This window comes from Erpetoichthys calabaricus, chromosome 2 (assembly GCF_900747795.2).
Source record: "Erpetoichthys calabaricus chromosome 2, fErpCal1.3, whole genome shotgun sequence".
Taxonomy (NCBI): domain Eukaryota; kingdom Metazoa; phylum Chordata; class Cladistia; order Polypteriformes; family Polypteridae; genus Erpetoichthys; species Erpetoichthys calabaricus.
The window spans coordinates 148,841,223-148,855,683 of record NC_041395.2 but is presented as its reverse complement, the minus strand read 5'-3'; the positions used below and the strand labels follow the sequence as shown (position 1 = coordinate 148,855,683).

Here is a 14,461-nt window from a genome sequence, read left to right as displayed (position 1 = left end):
CCTGGGAATCCCCCAGGAGAAACAAGAGCTTGTGACTGGCCTGCATACAAAACTAGTTAAAATGACCTGAGTACTATTTAAAACAAACTAACATTTCAAATAAAACATAAATGCACACACACACATACAGAATATAGTGTACTGTAGAATGCATCTTCAAGCATTTAAGAAAATTACTCTTTATTACAGAAACCCCGTGCCAGATAGTAGCATGTGTGAAGTTGCGTCATGGAAATGATAACATGGTTTAAAAGCACAATTTTGGCATTCAGTCGTCCTGAGATTGTGCTAAGGATCTTTACAAGAGGCATTTACCGTAAGAGGAAAAAATGATTTGCAGACACGAAAGAGAGCAGTTAAAAGGGCTATGGGACACATTTTAGGAATCTAAAGCAAGTATGTCATCATTTTATAGTGTGTGAGGAAACACATTGTACAATCATTCAAGGAATACAGCACATAAATATCTGAAATTTACTTAGAAAAAAAAAATGAGTCAATTCGCCCAAAGACTGAAACAGACAGAGAGAGAACAAAAAGCAGGGATGTTCAAAATCACGATCAAAATGTCAATTACTCACTATGCTTTGAATTTTGCATTTGTAAAATTAATATTTGATACTGTAAAAATGTAAACAACAGTGGAAATATGGTGTCACATAATTATTACACAACATACATACATGTGATTGATATTTTCTTATCCATTATATTGTCTTTTAAAATTTACATTGTCTGGAGCAATACAAATTCAGACTGTGTCCTGTAATGCTCTTTGTGTACACTCTACAGTTATCTATCATGATTTCTCCATTGGTCACAAAGAATCAAAGGAAATACATATGATTAATTATATCGGTAAAGTTTATAATAAAAAAAAGAAGTGCAGCAAAATGGAGACACAGGTGGTTGTTTTAATTTACACAAAAAATAAATAAATACAAAAAATCCTTGCTGTCTACAGTGTATATATATATATATATATATATATATATATATATATATATATATATATATATATATATATATATATATATACAGTGGTGTGAAAAACTATTTGCCCCCTTCCTGATTTCTTATTCTTTTGCATGTTTGTCACACAAAATGTTTCTGATCATCAAACACATTTAACCATTAGTCAAATATAACACACGTAAACACAAAATGCAGTTTGTAAATGGTGGTTTTTATTATTTAGGGAGAAAAAAAAATCCAAACCTACATGGCCCTGTGTGAAAAAGTAATTGCCCCCTGAACCTAATAACTGGTTGGGCCACCCTTAGCAGCAATAACTGCAATCAAGCGTTTGCGATAACTTGCAATGAGTCTTTTACAGCGCTCTGGAGGAATTTTGGCCCACTCATCTTTGCAAAATTGTTGTAATTCAGCTTTATTTGAGGGTTTTCTAGCATGAACCGCCTTTTTAAGGTCATGCCAAAGCATCTCAATTGGATTCAGGTCAGGACTTTGACTAGGCCACTCCAAAGTCTTCATTTTGTTTTTCTTCAGCCATTCAGAGGTGGATTTGCTGGTGTGTTTTGGGTCATTGTCCTGTTGCAGCACCCAAGATCGCTTCAGCTTGAGTTGACGAACAGATGGCCGGACATTCTACTTCAGGATTTTTTGGTAGACAGTAGAATTCATGGTTCCATCTATCACAGCAAGCCTTCCAGGTCCTGAAGCAGCAAAACAACCCCAGACCATCACACTACCACCACCATATTTTACTGTTGGTATGATGTTCTTTTTCTGAAATGCTGTGTTCCTTTTACGCCAGATGTAACGGGACATTTGCCTTCCAAAAAGTTTAACTTTTGTCTCATCAGTCCACAAGGTATTTTCCCAAAAGTCTTGGCAATCATTGAGATGTTTCTTAGCAAAATTGAGACGAGCCCTAATGTTCTTTTTGCTTAACAGTGGTTTGCGTCTTGGAAATCTGCCATGCAGGCCGTTTTTGCCCAGTCTCTTTCTTATGGTGGAGTCGTGAACACTGACCTTAATTGAGGCAAGTGAGGCCTGCAGTTCTTTAGACGTTGTCCTGGGGTCTTTTGTGACCTCTCGGATTAGTCGTCTCTGCGTCTTGGGGTAATTTTGGTCGGCCGGCCACTCCTGGGAAGGTTCACCACTGTTCCATGTTTTTGCCATTTGTGGATAATGGCTCTCACTGTGGTTCGCTGGAGTCCCAAAGCTTTAGAAATGGCTTTATAACCTTTACCAGACTGATAGATCTCAATTACTTCTGTTCTCATTTGTTCCTGAATTTCTTTGGATCTTGGCATGATGTCTAGCTTTTGAGGTGCTTTTGGTCTACTTCTCTGTGTCAGGCAGCTCCTATTTAAGTGATTTCTTGATTGAAACAGGTGTGGCAGTAATCAGGCCTGGGGGTGGTTACGGAAATTGAACTCAGGTGTGATACACCACAGTTAGGTTATTTTTTAACAAGGGGGCAATTACTTTTTCACACAGGGCCATGTAGGTTTGGATTTTTTTTGTCCCTAATTAATAAAAACCATCATTTAAAAACTGCATTTTGTGTTTACTTGTGTTATATTTGACTAATGGTTAAATGTGTTTGATGATCAGAAACATTTTGTGTGACAAACATGCAAAAGAATAAGAAATCAGGAAGGGGGCAAATAGTTTTTCACACCACTGTATACCATTGGTCAGAGGAAATTATGTTTGTATCACTGGTGGCACACCAAAACAGCCAACTGTTACGAAGTTGTAGTGTTCATAACAGGAAAATATTCTTTAACATTTATGTATGTGTATAATGAATATTGTTCTCAGAAACAAGTACATCATTTGTGGATGTGTACAGAAATGGATGGTGCATCAAAGATCTCATTAAGGAGCACATTCATTCATTTATCGAGGGAATGTACTGTCGGCATTCTCCATCAGGATTTCAGTCTAAAAAAGGGTGCCTCCCTGCACAGCATACTCGAAATAAGCTACACAAGTTAAAAAAACAAATGAGTAAGTAAATAAGGCTAATATTGAATAAAACCTTATGATCCCGAAATGGGATAGCGAAGTGTGCTGAATCAGGATGGATAATGAGACGCAAGATGATATTTACCAATTTGTGCTAAAACTGTTAAAACTTGTTAAGCTTTAGAAAAAAACATATTGCGATTAAAAATACTGAATTACAGGATATTAAAGTGTTAAAAATATAAAAAATTATTTTTTTCAATAAAAAAAACCTTTTTGAATTGTCTACCAAAAGGTGTAATAGTAATAATATAGGTTAATAAGGAAATGTAGCCTGAATTCTAGTCACATTCGTTCCATAATGTGTCTTTCCTGAAATGTTTAGTGACCAGTGTCAAAATTCACTCTGCTATAAAAATGTTATATTTGGATGACCAATGTATTCCAATGAATTGAGAACGGGACAAAGGCACCTCCTTTGTAACAGTTTATGTCCAGTGTTCATTTAGGTTTATCTACACATTCCTATAACCCTAAAATGTGGCCCTGTTGATCACAACACATCATGCTGCCGAAAGGATTGTGGTCATACGTCACGTTCCTGCCTGCCTACAAGTCATCACATGGCACTTGAGTATTCCTTCATAACCAGAGTTTCACAGTTTTTGCTGAAAAATCAAATTATACATTTCTGTAAAAACACTGTGCCCATTATCTTGTTTTCATTTGTGCTGCAATATGGTTTCTCTCTCAGTTGGCATGTTTGTCAAGAGATTATTGTGCATTCATCATTAAACATACATTCAAAATTAAATTTGACTTTGGATTTCTCAGTTGTAATTTTTCTTTGTTGTAGTTTCAACTTAAACCTTCAGAAGAAGATTAAGAGGAAATGTGATTGAAGTGTTTATAATAATGAAGGGATTGAGTACAGTGGATCGAGACTGTTACTTTTTAAAATAAGTTCATCAAGAACACAGGGGCATAGTTGGACTTGACACTATCAACTGCCTGACAGTGTTCAGAATCTATTAAATAGGCTAACAGAATGTTAGGTTATATAGCACGATGTGTGGAGTACAAGTCCAAGGAGGTTATGCTCAAGCTTTTTAACGCACTGGTGAGGCCTCATCTGGAGTACTATGTGCAGTTTTGGCTACAAAAAAGACATAGCAACGCTAGAAAAAGTCCAGAGAAGAGTGACTCTGCTCTTTCCAGGTGTACAAGGGGATGAATTATGAGGAAAGATTAAAAGAGCCGAGCCTTTTCAGTTTATGTAAAAAAGAGATTAAGAGGAGACATGATTGAAGTGTTTAAAATTATGAAGGGAATTAGTACAGTGAATCAAGACGGTTATTTTAAAATGATTTCATCAAGAACACAGGGACACAGTTGGAAACTTGTTAAGGGTATATTTCACATATTAGGAAGTTTTTCTTCACACAGAGAAACATTGACACATGGAATAAGTTATCAAGTAGTGTTTTAGACATAGGACTTTAGGGACTTTCAAAACTAGACTTGATATTATTTTAGAATAATTAAGTGCATAAGCCTGGCGAGCTTGCTGGGCTAAAGGGCCTGTTATCGTCTAGATTGCTCTAATGTTCTTACAAATGTTCTTTCTGGAATGTGCAGAGTTAGATGCTGTTAGAATGAAGGATGACAGTCAATATAGATGGACAGGAACACACTAGTGCCACATATGTAGCTATATTTATTTTGGCATATTCGTTGTACAAACATTAGTGTAAGAGATAACTAACTTAATTCTGAAGAGAAAACCTGTCAGAGTCATGGATATTCTTAAAGTCTTTGGTATACTTTATGCAGATAGACTCTCACTTGAAACACAACACCCATATCGGGAGCACTCATGTTGCTCTGAATACTGTATGTGGATTTGCTGCTGTTAGTAACTGTGTGGTAAGAAAGATGCAATATTAAAGGGGATTGTTGTCAAATCAGTTTGTAAATTCTGGTAATATAGCCTAATATATTATATTACATATTTACAAAATCTAAATATCAGGTCGATGTTTCCTGGTAAACAGAGTATGCATTCAGGGATAGGAATTGCTAACCACTGATAACCTTTGTTCAATTGTGCTACACAACTAAATTGTTGAACTAATTATCCACGTACCATTTTGCAATATCTAGGTTAATTCATGCTATACAGAGGATGTCTGCTGCCTCTTTCATATTTATACATTATATTTTTCTTGTGTACCCCGGAACTCAATGCAATCACATCTGTGAGAAAAATCAGAGCTCTACAAACATAAAATTCATAAACAAAAGCATAGGACTTAGGTGAAAATCGTACACTCACAGCAATTTACTTTAAAAGTTCACATCTGATCTTTAACTAGACTAAAGAATACAAAAAAGAAAAATATGTGAAATAAAAATGTAATGATACATTAATGAACTCTTGAGAGACTCACTTTTAGGCAGTGTGAACGGCAACGCACTACCCAGTAGGAGAAATCAGCACCATTATCTACAATATCAAAGTATTGTACAGCAGGATACCTAGAGGATGGTGTAAGAAAAAGTCATTCTAATGATTGAGATAAAAATGTTTTTACATGAATGTTACAAACACGTGTCCCATTCTTAAAAAGAAAACTGCCTGGCACCTGAAGAAGAGAAATGATATGTGTCGGTCAGTCCTGTACTTAACAAAAGTAGAATGAGTTAAAAAAAATAAGGAAGCAATGCTCTTTCTTCCGGAATGCCATCTCTTGCAGTTCTCCATTTTGAGAAAATGTTTCCTGGTATAACCTGATGATACTTGTCTGAAGATTACTGAGGTGCAGAGTGTTTTACAAGGTCAGTTCCTTGTGCTTGCTCAGTAATCTGGGGCCCGCCTGAAACAATGAAGATAAAAAGTGTTAGAATGAAATACTTGTTTTGCATGTTTTAGAGATGCTTGACTTTTTAGCTTTCGATATGGGTGATCATCAAATACTTTTAAAGTGTGGGTTGCTAAGGTGGGCAGAAATGTGTTCAGTTAGAAGTGTATAATGCTTGATATTCATCTTTTTACTTTTTAACACTTATTTTTTCTTGCTACATATTCTAGGACTTTTTGAACAAAGCCAGTCATACTTGCTAGTAATGTTTGTCAAATTAAAAAAAACATAAAGGTGATCAGTGATAAAATCTTTTTGCTGTATGTATCACATTACAGTGTATAAAAGTACATTGTGATGGGATTTTAAGCAAAGCTGATCAGTGAGACACTGTGTCCACTATTTGCAGTGAATTACTTATGGGAAAGAAAGGAGAAGCCACCTATCTTAGATAACCAAGTCACTTGCTGCTCTATTGCTGTCCACATTACTATAGAATAGTGCTGCTTGCTTTTCTCTACCCCAATGATGTGCTACTACATGGGACATATTATGCATGCTGGACATAAAATATTGCCTCTCCTCGCATCACCCATCAAACACCATGACTTATTAAGTTGAAGCCTGTTCTAAACTTCTCATTTTAACGTCAGGAGTCTTCACAGGACAATAACAGGGTGAAGAAAGTAGAAATTCTACTTTATAGTACTTACTTGCTGGGGTGCTATGAAGTTTGCATGGTTTCCCTGTGCTAAACCAGAGTTCTACAAACACTTCATTTTTATCATAAAGTTCAAAGCTTTGTGGCTTGTGCCTGTTCCAGCCAGGCTTCTCTTAATCCAAAACAGGGACATAATGGTTAAAAAACTCAAGGGCTAGAACAGTCCACATATTAACTCCCTGAGCGGTCTATTTTAGAAGAGTGGCATGCTGTGACATTTTAAACTAAATGTCAAATGTGTGTGATTTTTCATTTAAGACTGTTGATATGGATAATGTATACTTTACCTTCTGAACATGTAGGTCCCATCCAATTTAAGGAACATATACAGTTTCCATTGTGAATGTTACATTGTGCCTGACTGCTGCATTCACATGTTAGTAAGCACCCAGGTCCAAATTGGTTGATTCTGCAGTCTTCACAGAGAAAAACAAAATACACACTCACAAAATGTACAGTATATAGCATTATACATTATATAACATCATTTAATTTATATAGCATAGCAAACATTCTTAAATATTCTTAATCCAGTACAGGGTGGCTGGTGAGTGGAATCTGTCCTGCAAGGCAGTAAGTGAACCTAAATGGGCAGCAGTCTATTTCTGGACCACTGCATCTCCATGTTTTATTTCTATATTGAAAAATGCTTTACGCTTGTAAATTCAGAATATATGAAATATAAGAGAAGTGTTTTTACAAAGCAAAATTAAACAAGACATTTGAAATACATTACACACTTGGCACATAATGGAGTGAAACGATAAACATACTGTAGGTCATTTAAGGTACACTCAGTTAATACAGAAATTTTTTGCTAAATTATTGTAATCAGTTTCTTACCAGTATCACACCTTTCTCCAGTCCTTCCAAGGGAACAAATACATTTTCCAGTTACTGCATCACAGGGTCCACCTGCATCACAGTGGCAGCGATGCTGGCAGTTCTCTCCGTATGTCCCATAACTGCAGCCTGCAGAGAAGATATATTATGACCCCACTGTTCAGAAATCATTGTTCTTTATTCAGCTAACATTGATTTTTTTTTTGATTATCAGCTGTGGCCTGCATGGGGCATCTCTAAGCCAAAAAACCCAGACACAACAACACAGAGACGGCCCCAGGTACAAATGAACTTATTTTATTTTATTTAACAATGACAGGTTCGAATCCACAATCTCTATTCCAATCACAGTTCTGTTCTTTTCCTTTCTTCTTCACTCTTCCACATGCAAGTGTTGGTCTTCCTTTTATGCTGGAGCTGGAAGTAGTTTCAGTGCCACAGCACCCCACCCAGGAAGCACTTTCGGGTCAGGTGGAACCTCCTTGAATTGGAGAAGATCTCCTCCAGCAGCTCCCCTGTGTGGCCTCATGAGTACCCCAAGAGGGCTGCCCATCTGGACTACAACTCTCATGTTGCCACATGGATATACTAAAGGAAGCAATGCTGCCATCCTGTGTATCGGGGATATGCATGGCCCCAGGAGGCAATTTCCTTCTGTCCTACTATTATTATGATGGCCCCCTGATTATAAATTCCCCAGCAAATTAACCCATCCATTTATGACCTTCCATTATAAAGACATTCAGGGCAGGTAAGGAACCGTCCATCTCATTTTATCTGTTACACCGTATGCACACATATTTGTTCCACCTTGTTAATCTTCTTAAAAACAATGAATTAGACATTGTGACAATTGCCAACACAAGCCAGAAAGATGTGTTTGACATATTGGACCAATACTAAGTGGAGTAAGGTATAAAATGTAAAAAGAAAAAAAAAGCCAAGGAAACTAAGTATATAATGAAGGAAAAGTACTTTTGAGAATGGAAAGTCTAGTGTAAAAATGTGAGCTGACCCATCTTAATTTTGACTACAGACTACAACCATAATTTACAATAAACAAAGTAAAACGTCATTCTCAATATACCTTTTTCACATTGAGTTCCATGGTATCCTGCTTGACAAAGGCATTCTCCAGTCTGCGGATCACATGAAGCACCATTCTTACAGTTACATGTTTGAGCACAAAAATACCCATAAAATCCAGAAGGACAGCCTAAAGAAACAAGAATTGTATTACAGTAGATTCCTATGCATATCAGAATCATGACACAGGTTTACATGAGTATACAGTGTTATACCATTTGGCAAATCTGAGTTTAAATGCACAAAATGTTATCATTTATTAAATAGGGATTCAGTGCCACCTACTGTATGTTTTACATTGTTCAAGCTCATACTTTGTTTTCTGTACATTACATCTGAATTCTCACTCTTATTCTCTGAATAGCAGTAAAAAGGAAATACTTTAAATATGATATAATATACTAAACAAAAAAAAAACAACAATCAGGGAAAGAAAAAAACAGCATCCAGCAACATAAAAAATGTGCTATATATTATGCATCAAATGGTCTGAAATGTCAGATGGATTAAACTAAGCATTATATAGTGTTCACTTTAGCTTGGGAAAGTTGAACTGCAAAGCTGCAATTGTGTTTAATATTTATTCTCTTTCATTCCTTTATTTGCCTTGGTTAAAGGTGCGTCAATTACTATAAGTAAGCTTGGGCTCATACTTCATCAGTTAGAGAGTCTGATTTCCTTTTTATTGTATGATATATAATCTGGATTAAGAGAAACAAAATCCACTGGATCAACTCTCATCATTCTGTAAATATTACTTTGTACCATATTATTATGAGCTACAGATATGAGATAGATACCGGGTCAACAGCTTTAGCATACTGTACTGTTGTTACTAGAGAGAAACTTGAAAAGAATTTGCCCCTGCCTTGAATGCAAGTGCACATTTTAGAATGGTACAATTTTTTCCCACACACCATACAGAAGTTCAACACAGTGCACATCTGTCTAAGAGGACAAAGTTATGAATTTTTGATGAGCATAGTGGGGTTGGAAAACCAATGATGGCAGCTGGAAGAGATTTGCAGATACTACAAAGAAAAGAGAACAGAGCATGGATATCAAACTCCTCTTTTGCGGTACCTGATGTTTATTTTATTCAACATGGTAGTACTATTCATTTAAATGCATATATGTGCTTATATAAATAAATACTGCATAATTATCACTTTGTATAATCATTTCCATTTGTACATTTGCATTAATACTCTGAGCTGGTCTTCAATGAAAAGTTCTATAATGGCCTTTTTGAGATGTCAGTCAAGGACAAATGACGCAACCTTCTCCTGGCAAAATTTATTTATTTATATAATGAGTTTTGCAGTGTTTAATTTCTTTTAGAACAGATTCCAATGGCACAAAACAGATAATGCCAATGTGTGAATTAAGCTTACATGTTGATGCAGGTCTTAATGAGATCCCAACGCTACAGCAGCAGAAAAAGGATAAGCAACAAACGACATATTTGACTCCTCATTATACTCATCCTTGACCACAATCTTCTTATATAATACGCTACCATGGCTGTTCGTTTGTCTGTCCAGGATTTTAAATCACCTGTAACTCACAAACCGTTTGACCTATTGACCTGGAATTTGGTACACATATACTACGTGACCTCTACTGTCCACTTTCAGGGTGATGATTTTTATTATTCTTTTTATTTTTATTTTATTGTATTATAGAATTAACTCTCGGCAGCATGCAGTAGAGCAGCCGTGCGACGCATGAATACAGGCTCCGTTCTCATCCCTACCACTTTCACTGTCACTTCCCTACCTCTTCATATGTTAAATCATTCTTGAGGCAGATTGAAGACTTAAGTGCCAGCTTAAGTGAAAATTAAGAAAAACGTACTAAGTAATTGCAACCCAAACACTCACTTAATCAGTTTTAATGCGAAAAGATGCCGACGAAAGAAAAGAAGAAGCGGGCCACTAGGGTGGAGAAAACGAGCTGTTCATGAAGCAAGCACATCAACCTCTGAGCAAACGAATGCTAAATTTACAGAGAAAGAGTATGAAAAGTGTAAGTCAAGTGTATTCATTGCACGTTATCGTGCAGTACGCCGTTACTGGTAGGAAATAATACATTGCTAAATCATAACGTGAAAGGTAATACATAATACAGAATGTATGGATTCTGGCCTCCTATTGACTCTGAAATGGATTAAGAAGGTATAATAATATTTTGTCATGTGATTTTTAAAGCTTAATTCTTTGAGGATGGTTTGATTCAAGCAACAAGCACTTCCTTCCCTTGCTGGCACAGCATTCCCATTTCAAAAACCCAGGACTCCTGCTTGTGCCTGTAAAAAATTAATTGCCAAGACGTACAGGGCTTGCCAGTCAGAATTCATACTCAACCTAGAGATAGTTGATGGCAATGTGCAGGCACTTCCTCCCCCAAATATTGATTAGCTCCCCTGTGACCATCTTCAGGCTGGCTGGTACTGCTCTCCAGTGCATTGTACACCATCCATTGAAGCATGCCCGCTCTTAGCAAGGCGACTGCTGACATGGTATTTAGTAGAGAAGATGGGAACTACTTAAGAGTCTCAGAGACTGATGCTGGAAGTGGTTAGTTCAGATTCAGATTCAAATTCCTTTTATTGTCATTGTACTTAGTACAATAAAATTGCAGCAATTATAATACAATACAATAGAATAACTAAATATTGCACTTTGGTATAATGCCATATGAACTGAGTGCAATAATAGAAATAGATAAATAATATAACTTACAAAGAACTTGTAGCACAAGAGTGACTATTGTTATATTGGTCATTGTCAATCATTATACCTGTTTAGTAGTAAACAGCACTCTTATGGCTCTGGGGTAGGAACTTGTTCGTAAATCGGTTTGTCTGTGACTGGATGGACCTGAACCAAATACCAAAGGGCAGCAACTCAAGCAGGTGATGTCTAGGGTGGGAAGGGTTTTTATGATGTAACTCTGAAGTGCTGGATCATGGCCTTATTGGAGCGGGCAAGACATAGGATAACAGGAATTAATTAATTTTTCATGTGTTTTTTTTAATTTTGTTTTTACCGTTGGTATCAGGAATTCTGTCGGTGATGTCAGCACCATTTTGGTTGTTATTTTTAAGGGGTATTTGCATGTGCACATATTGTGTGCCATCTTTCAAAGACCAATTGGCAAAGTAAAGTCATTTTCTGGGGTAATTTATTTTTTGATCTCTTGATTAAAGACTTACTCTTTTTGCTTTTCCATTTTGGTTCTGCTTGTCTAACTACTCCTGTGGATTATCCACTAAAAGCCTCTCATCACCCTTAAATAAATAATTCAGTACTACTAATAATTTCACAAGAATGATAGGGGTAGGGGATACAAATATCAATTTCTTTTTTTCTTATTTATTCATCTAATTATTTGGAGACACCTCTATTTGCAATTAATTACAATTTCAATGTTTTAATGCATTACAATTAGAAGAAAAAGTCATATCTTCAGAATATATTGGCATCCTTGGAACAATAGCGCCTCATATTTAACCATTCATTAAAACCTTTCTTTTAATACATGCAAGTATGACACTTCATAAACTTTTCCCTAACCTTCCCTTTTGATCTGCTGTTCTAACTATAGTTTCTAGCTTCTATAAACATATAGGTAGTATAACACATTTATTTCAGTGCTTTCAAAGAGTACACTTCTTGATAATCTGATATGACATTAGTAAATGGGACTTTTCAATTAAATTTTCTGAAAATTAATGTAAGTCAGCTCTCCGGAAATATACCCTTCAATATTTTGTGCAACCCAAATTTATACTTCACACAGACGTTTCTTGACTCAGACTGTGATATATTGAGGTCAAGACCCTAATTATGAGCAATGTCGTCTTGCACCTGCTTCACTGGGTCACTTTTCAGAGCTACCCTGTACTCAAGCCTTATTCTAATATATAAATATCAATGTGTGTGTGTGTGTTCTTTATACAATTCCACACACTTGGTCCAATTTCAACAAAGGTTTGCACACATATCCCATTTTTATCAAGAAGAGACATTAGACTACTTTGGAACCAAAACCTCTGACCCTGGGGGTATCATTTAGATGGTGGGGATCTTTTTTACTACAGTGAGTTTTAAGGACAGTGCCTTCTTCCAGATTTTGATGCCTGAAATAAATTTAATTAATTTAATTTGTCTCTGGAAGAGTTCACTTTAAGAAACACCGTTTATCGGAGTTAGGTAATTCTGCCTTCAAATTACTTACCCGGGCACACTGGGTACAGCTGCAAGTTGACATAATTATTTATGTATCAGACATTCTTAGATTGACAATAATACCTAATCCTTCAACAGGGCTATTTATGCTAACACTTAATGGTAGAGGGAACAATCTACCATAATAGCTTGCAACCACTTTGCTAACATACAGTCTTATTTTGGCTAACATGAAGTGATGTTTCTCCATTAGGGGGAAAAGGGGCACTGCTCCTCATCTCCCAAAAGATATTGCTGCTCTACAGAAATTTAATAAGCAGTAAAACTGCCTCATATTGTTGAAAAGTTTGACATATTGTTGAAATATTTATAGCAACTCAGTTTAGTCACTGTAATTACATTTTTCCGATTTTCTATGATCTTCTCTATGCAATTTTTTATCAACAAAAGTATTTCTTTTTGGAGTATGTGAAATTTTCATTGCACCTGGAGCAAGGCAGGATTAAGACCCCCACAGGCCCCTGGGTGACATAGCTCCTTAACAGACAGTTGATCATATTTTTAATAATGCAGCACTTGGACACCAGGTTGTTTAATGCAGTGCAGTATTTCTCACTCTTGGTTTCAATATGAGACTTCATTATTGCATCATCCCTTTGGGTCCATCTTGATCATTTTGGCGCATGGATACTCAATCGTTTCATCGAGCATAGTGGGTGGTTTGGGGTAGGGGGGTTGTGTTTGCTTGTAAAAAGGTCCCTTGTTGTCACAGCCTCTGGTGGTAAATCTGCCCTTGACATGGAGCTGCTAATCTGCTCCTGGGTTGCTTGAGCCTACCTTTTGATCTTTCAGTGTTCTTGGCTTTCTTTAAATCATGTATGCGTATGTGTAGCCTGAACCTTTTTCAGTTCTATCTTGGGGTTTGGAGGTTACAGCCCCTTTAAAGTGACTCATTTTTTTCTGATGCAATTTAAAGGATGTGTGAAGTTGTACATCTTGAGTACATTAGAGGGTCAGCTCAGGTTGGATGGTTGGGAGACAAAGTCAGAGAGGCGCGATTGTGTTGGTATGGACATGTGCAGAGGAGAGATGCTGAGTATATTGGGAGAAGGATGCTAAGGATAGAGCTGCCAGGGAAGAGCTCCTTCCTTGTAGCTCCATTGATTTTTTTCTCTTCCACATCTACTGTCTAACCGCTGACACCTTTGGCTCACATGGGGTCAGAGGCAACACCATCTGCGCTCACTTTGTCAGTGGATTCAAACCAGGATCATTCCCAAGAATGTAGTCATTCACATATCCAATGGATTTAAGCACTGGAGTAGCTGTAATGATGCAGTGTTCAAATGTATCTGAGTTCTAACTTGTGAAGTGTCACTTTACCACTTCATTGCATTTACATGAATTTCTTGTCAGAATTTTTGTAGTAACACAAAATCACTTTTGATTTGTTTTGTGGTCAGCAAAATAAAGCAACAAAAGATAAACTTTTTTTTTTAAATAAACTGCACACAAAACACATTAATGGTGCATTGCGTCACTCTGAATGAAAATCGACCACAAAAATGCCATTTCTGGCTGACCAGGTTATACTTTTTCTTTGATACAATTGACTTAGGTGAAATGCCAGCTTACATCCTAACCCATAGAATTTGGGCAGCACTGTTTTCTCCTCATTGTCTGACATTCACATTCAATTTTTGACTGGGAAACTCTGATTTTGTATTTGATTTGTACATGAAAACTGCACTTCTGTAACTGCTTCAACATCTCTCTCTCTCACACTCACTCATACACACACACTTAAAGAGCCTAAA

The 14,461-nt window shown here is 36.5% G+C and overlaps 1 protein-coding gene across 1 annotated transcript in view; it reads right to left on the bottom strand.

Moving 5' to 3' along the window:
- Window positions 1-5,266: 5,266 nt before the first annotated feature.
- Window positions 5,267-14,461, bottom strand: part of megf6 (multiple EGF like domains 6) — a 340,497-nt gene continuing 331,302 nt past the window's right edge. The window contains exons 35-38 of the mRNA XM_028794622.2: window positions 8,453-8,581; window positions 7,366-7,494; window positions 6,810-6,938; window positions 5,267-5,816 (exon numbers count right to left, since the gene is read on the bottom strand). Coding sequence (XP_028650455.1) covers window positions 5,752-5,816; window positions 6,810-6,938; window positions 7,366-7,494; window positions 8,453-8,581 — 452 coding nt within the window. The 3' untranslated portion in view covers window positions 5,267-5,751. The remainder of the gene's footprint in view (window positions 5,817-6,809; window positions 6,939-7,365; window positions 7,495-8,452; window positions 8,582-14,461) is intronic.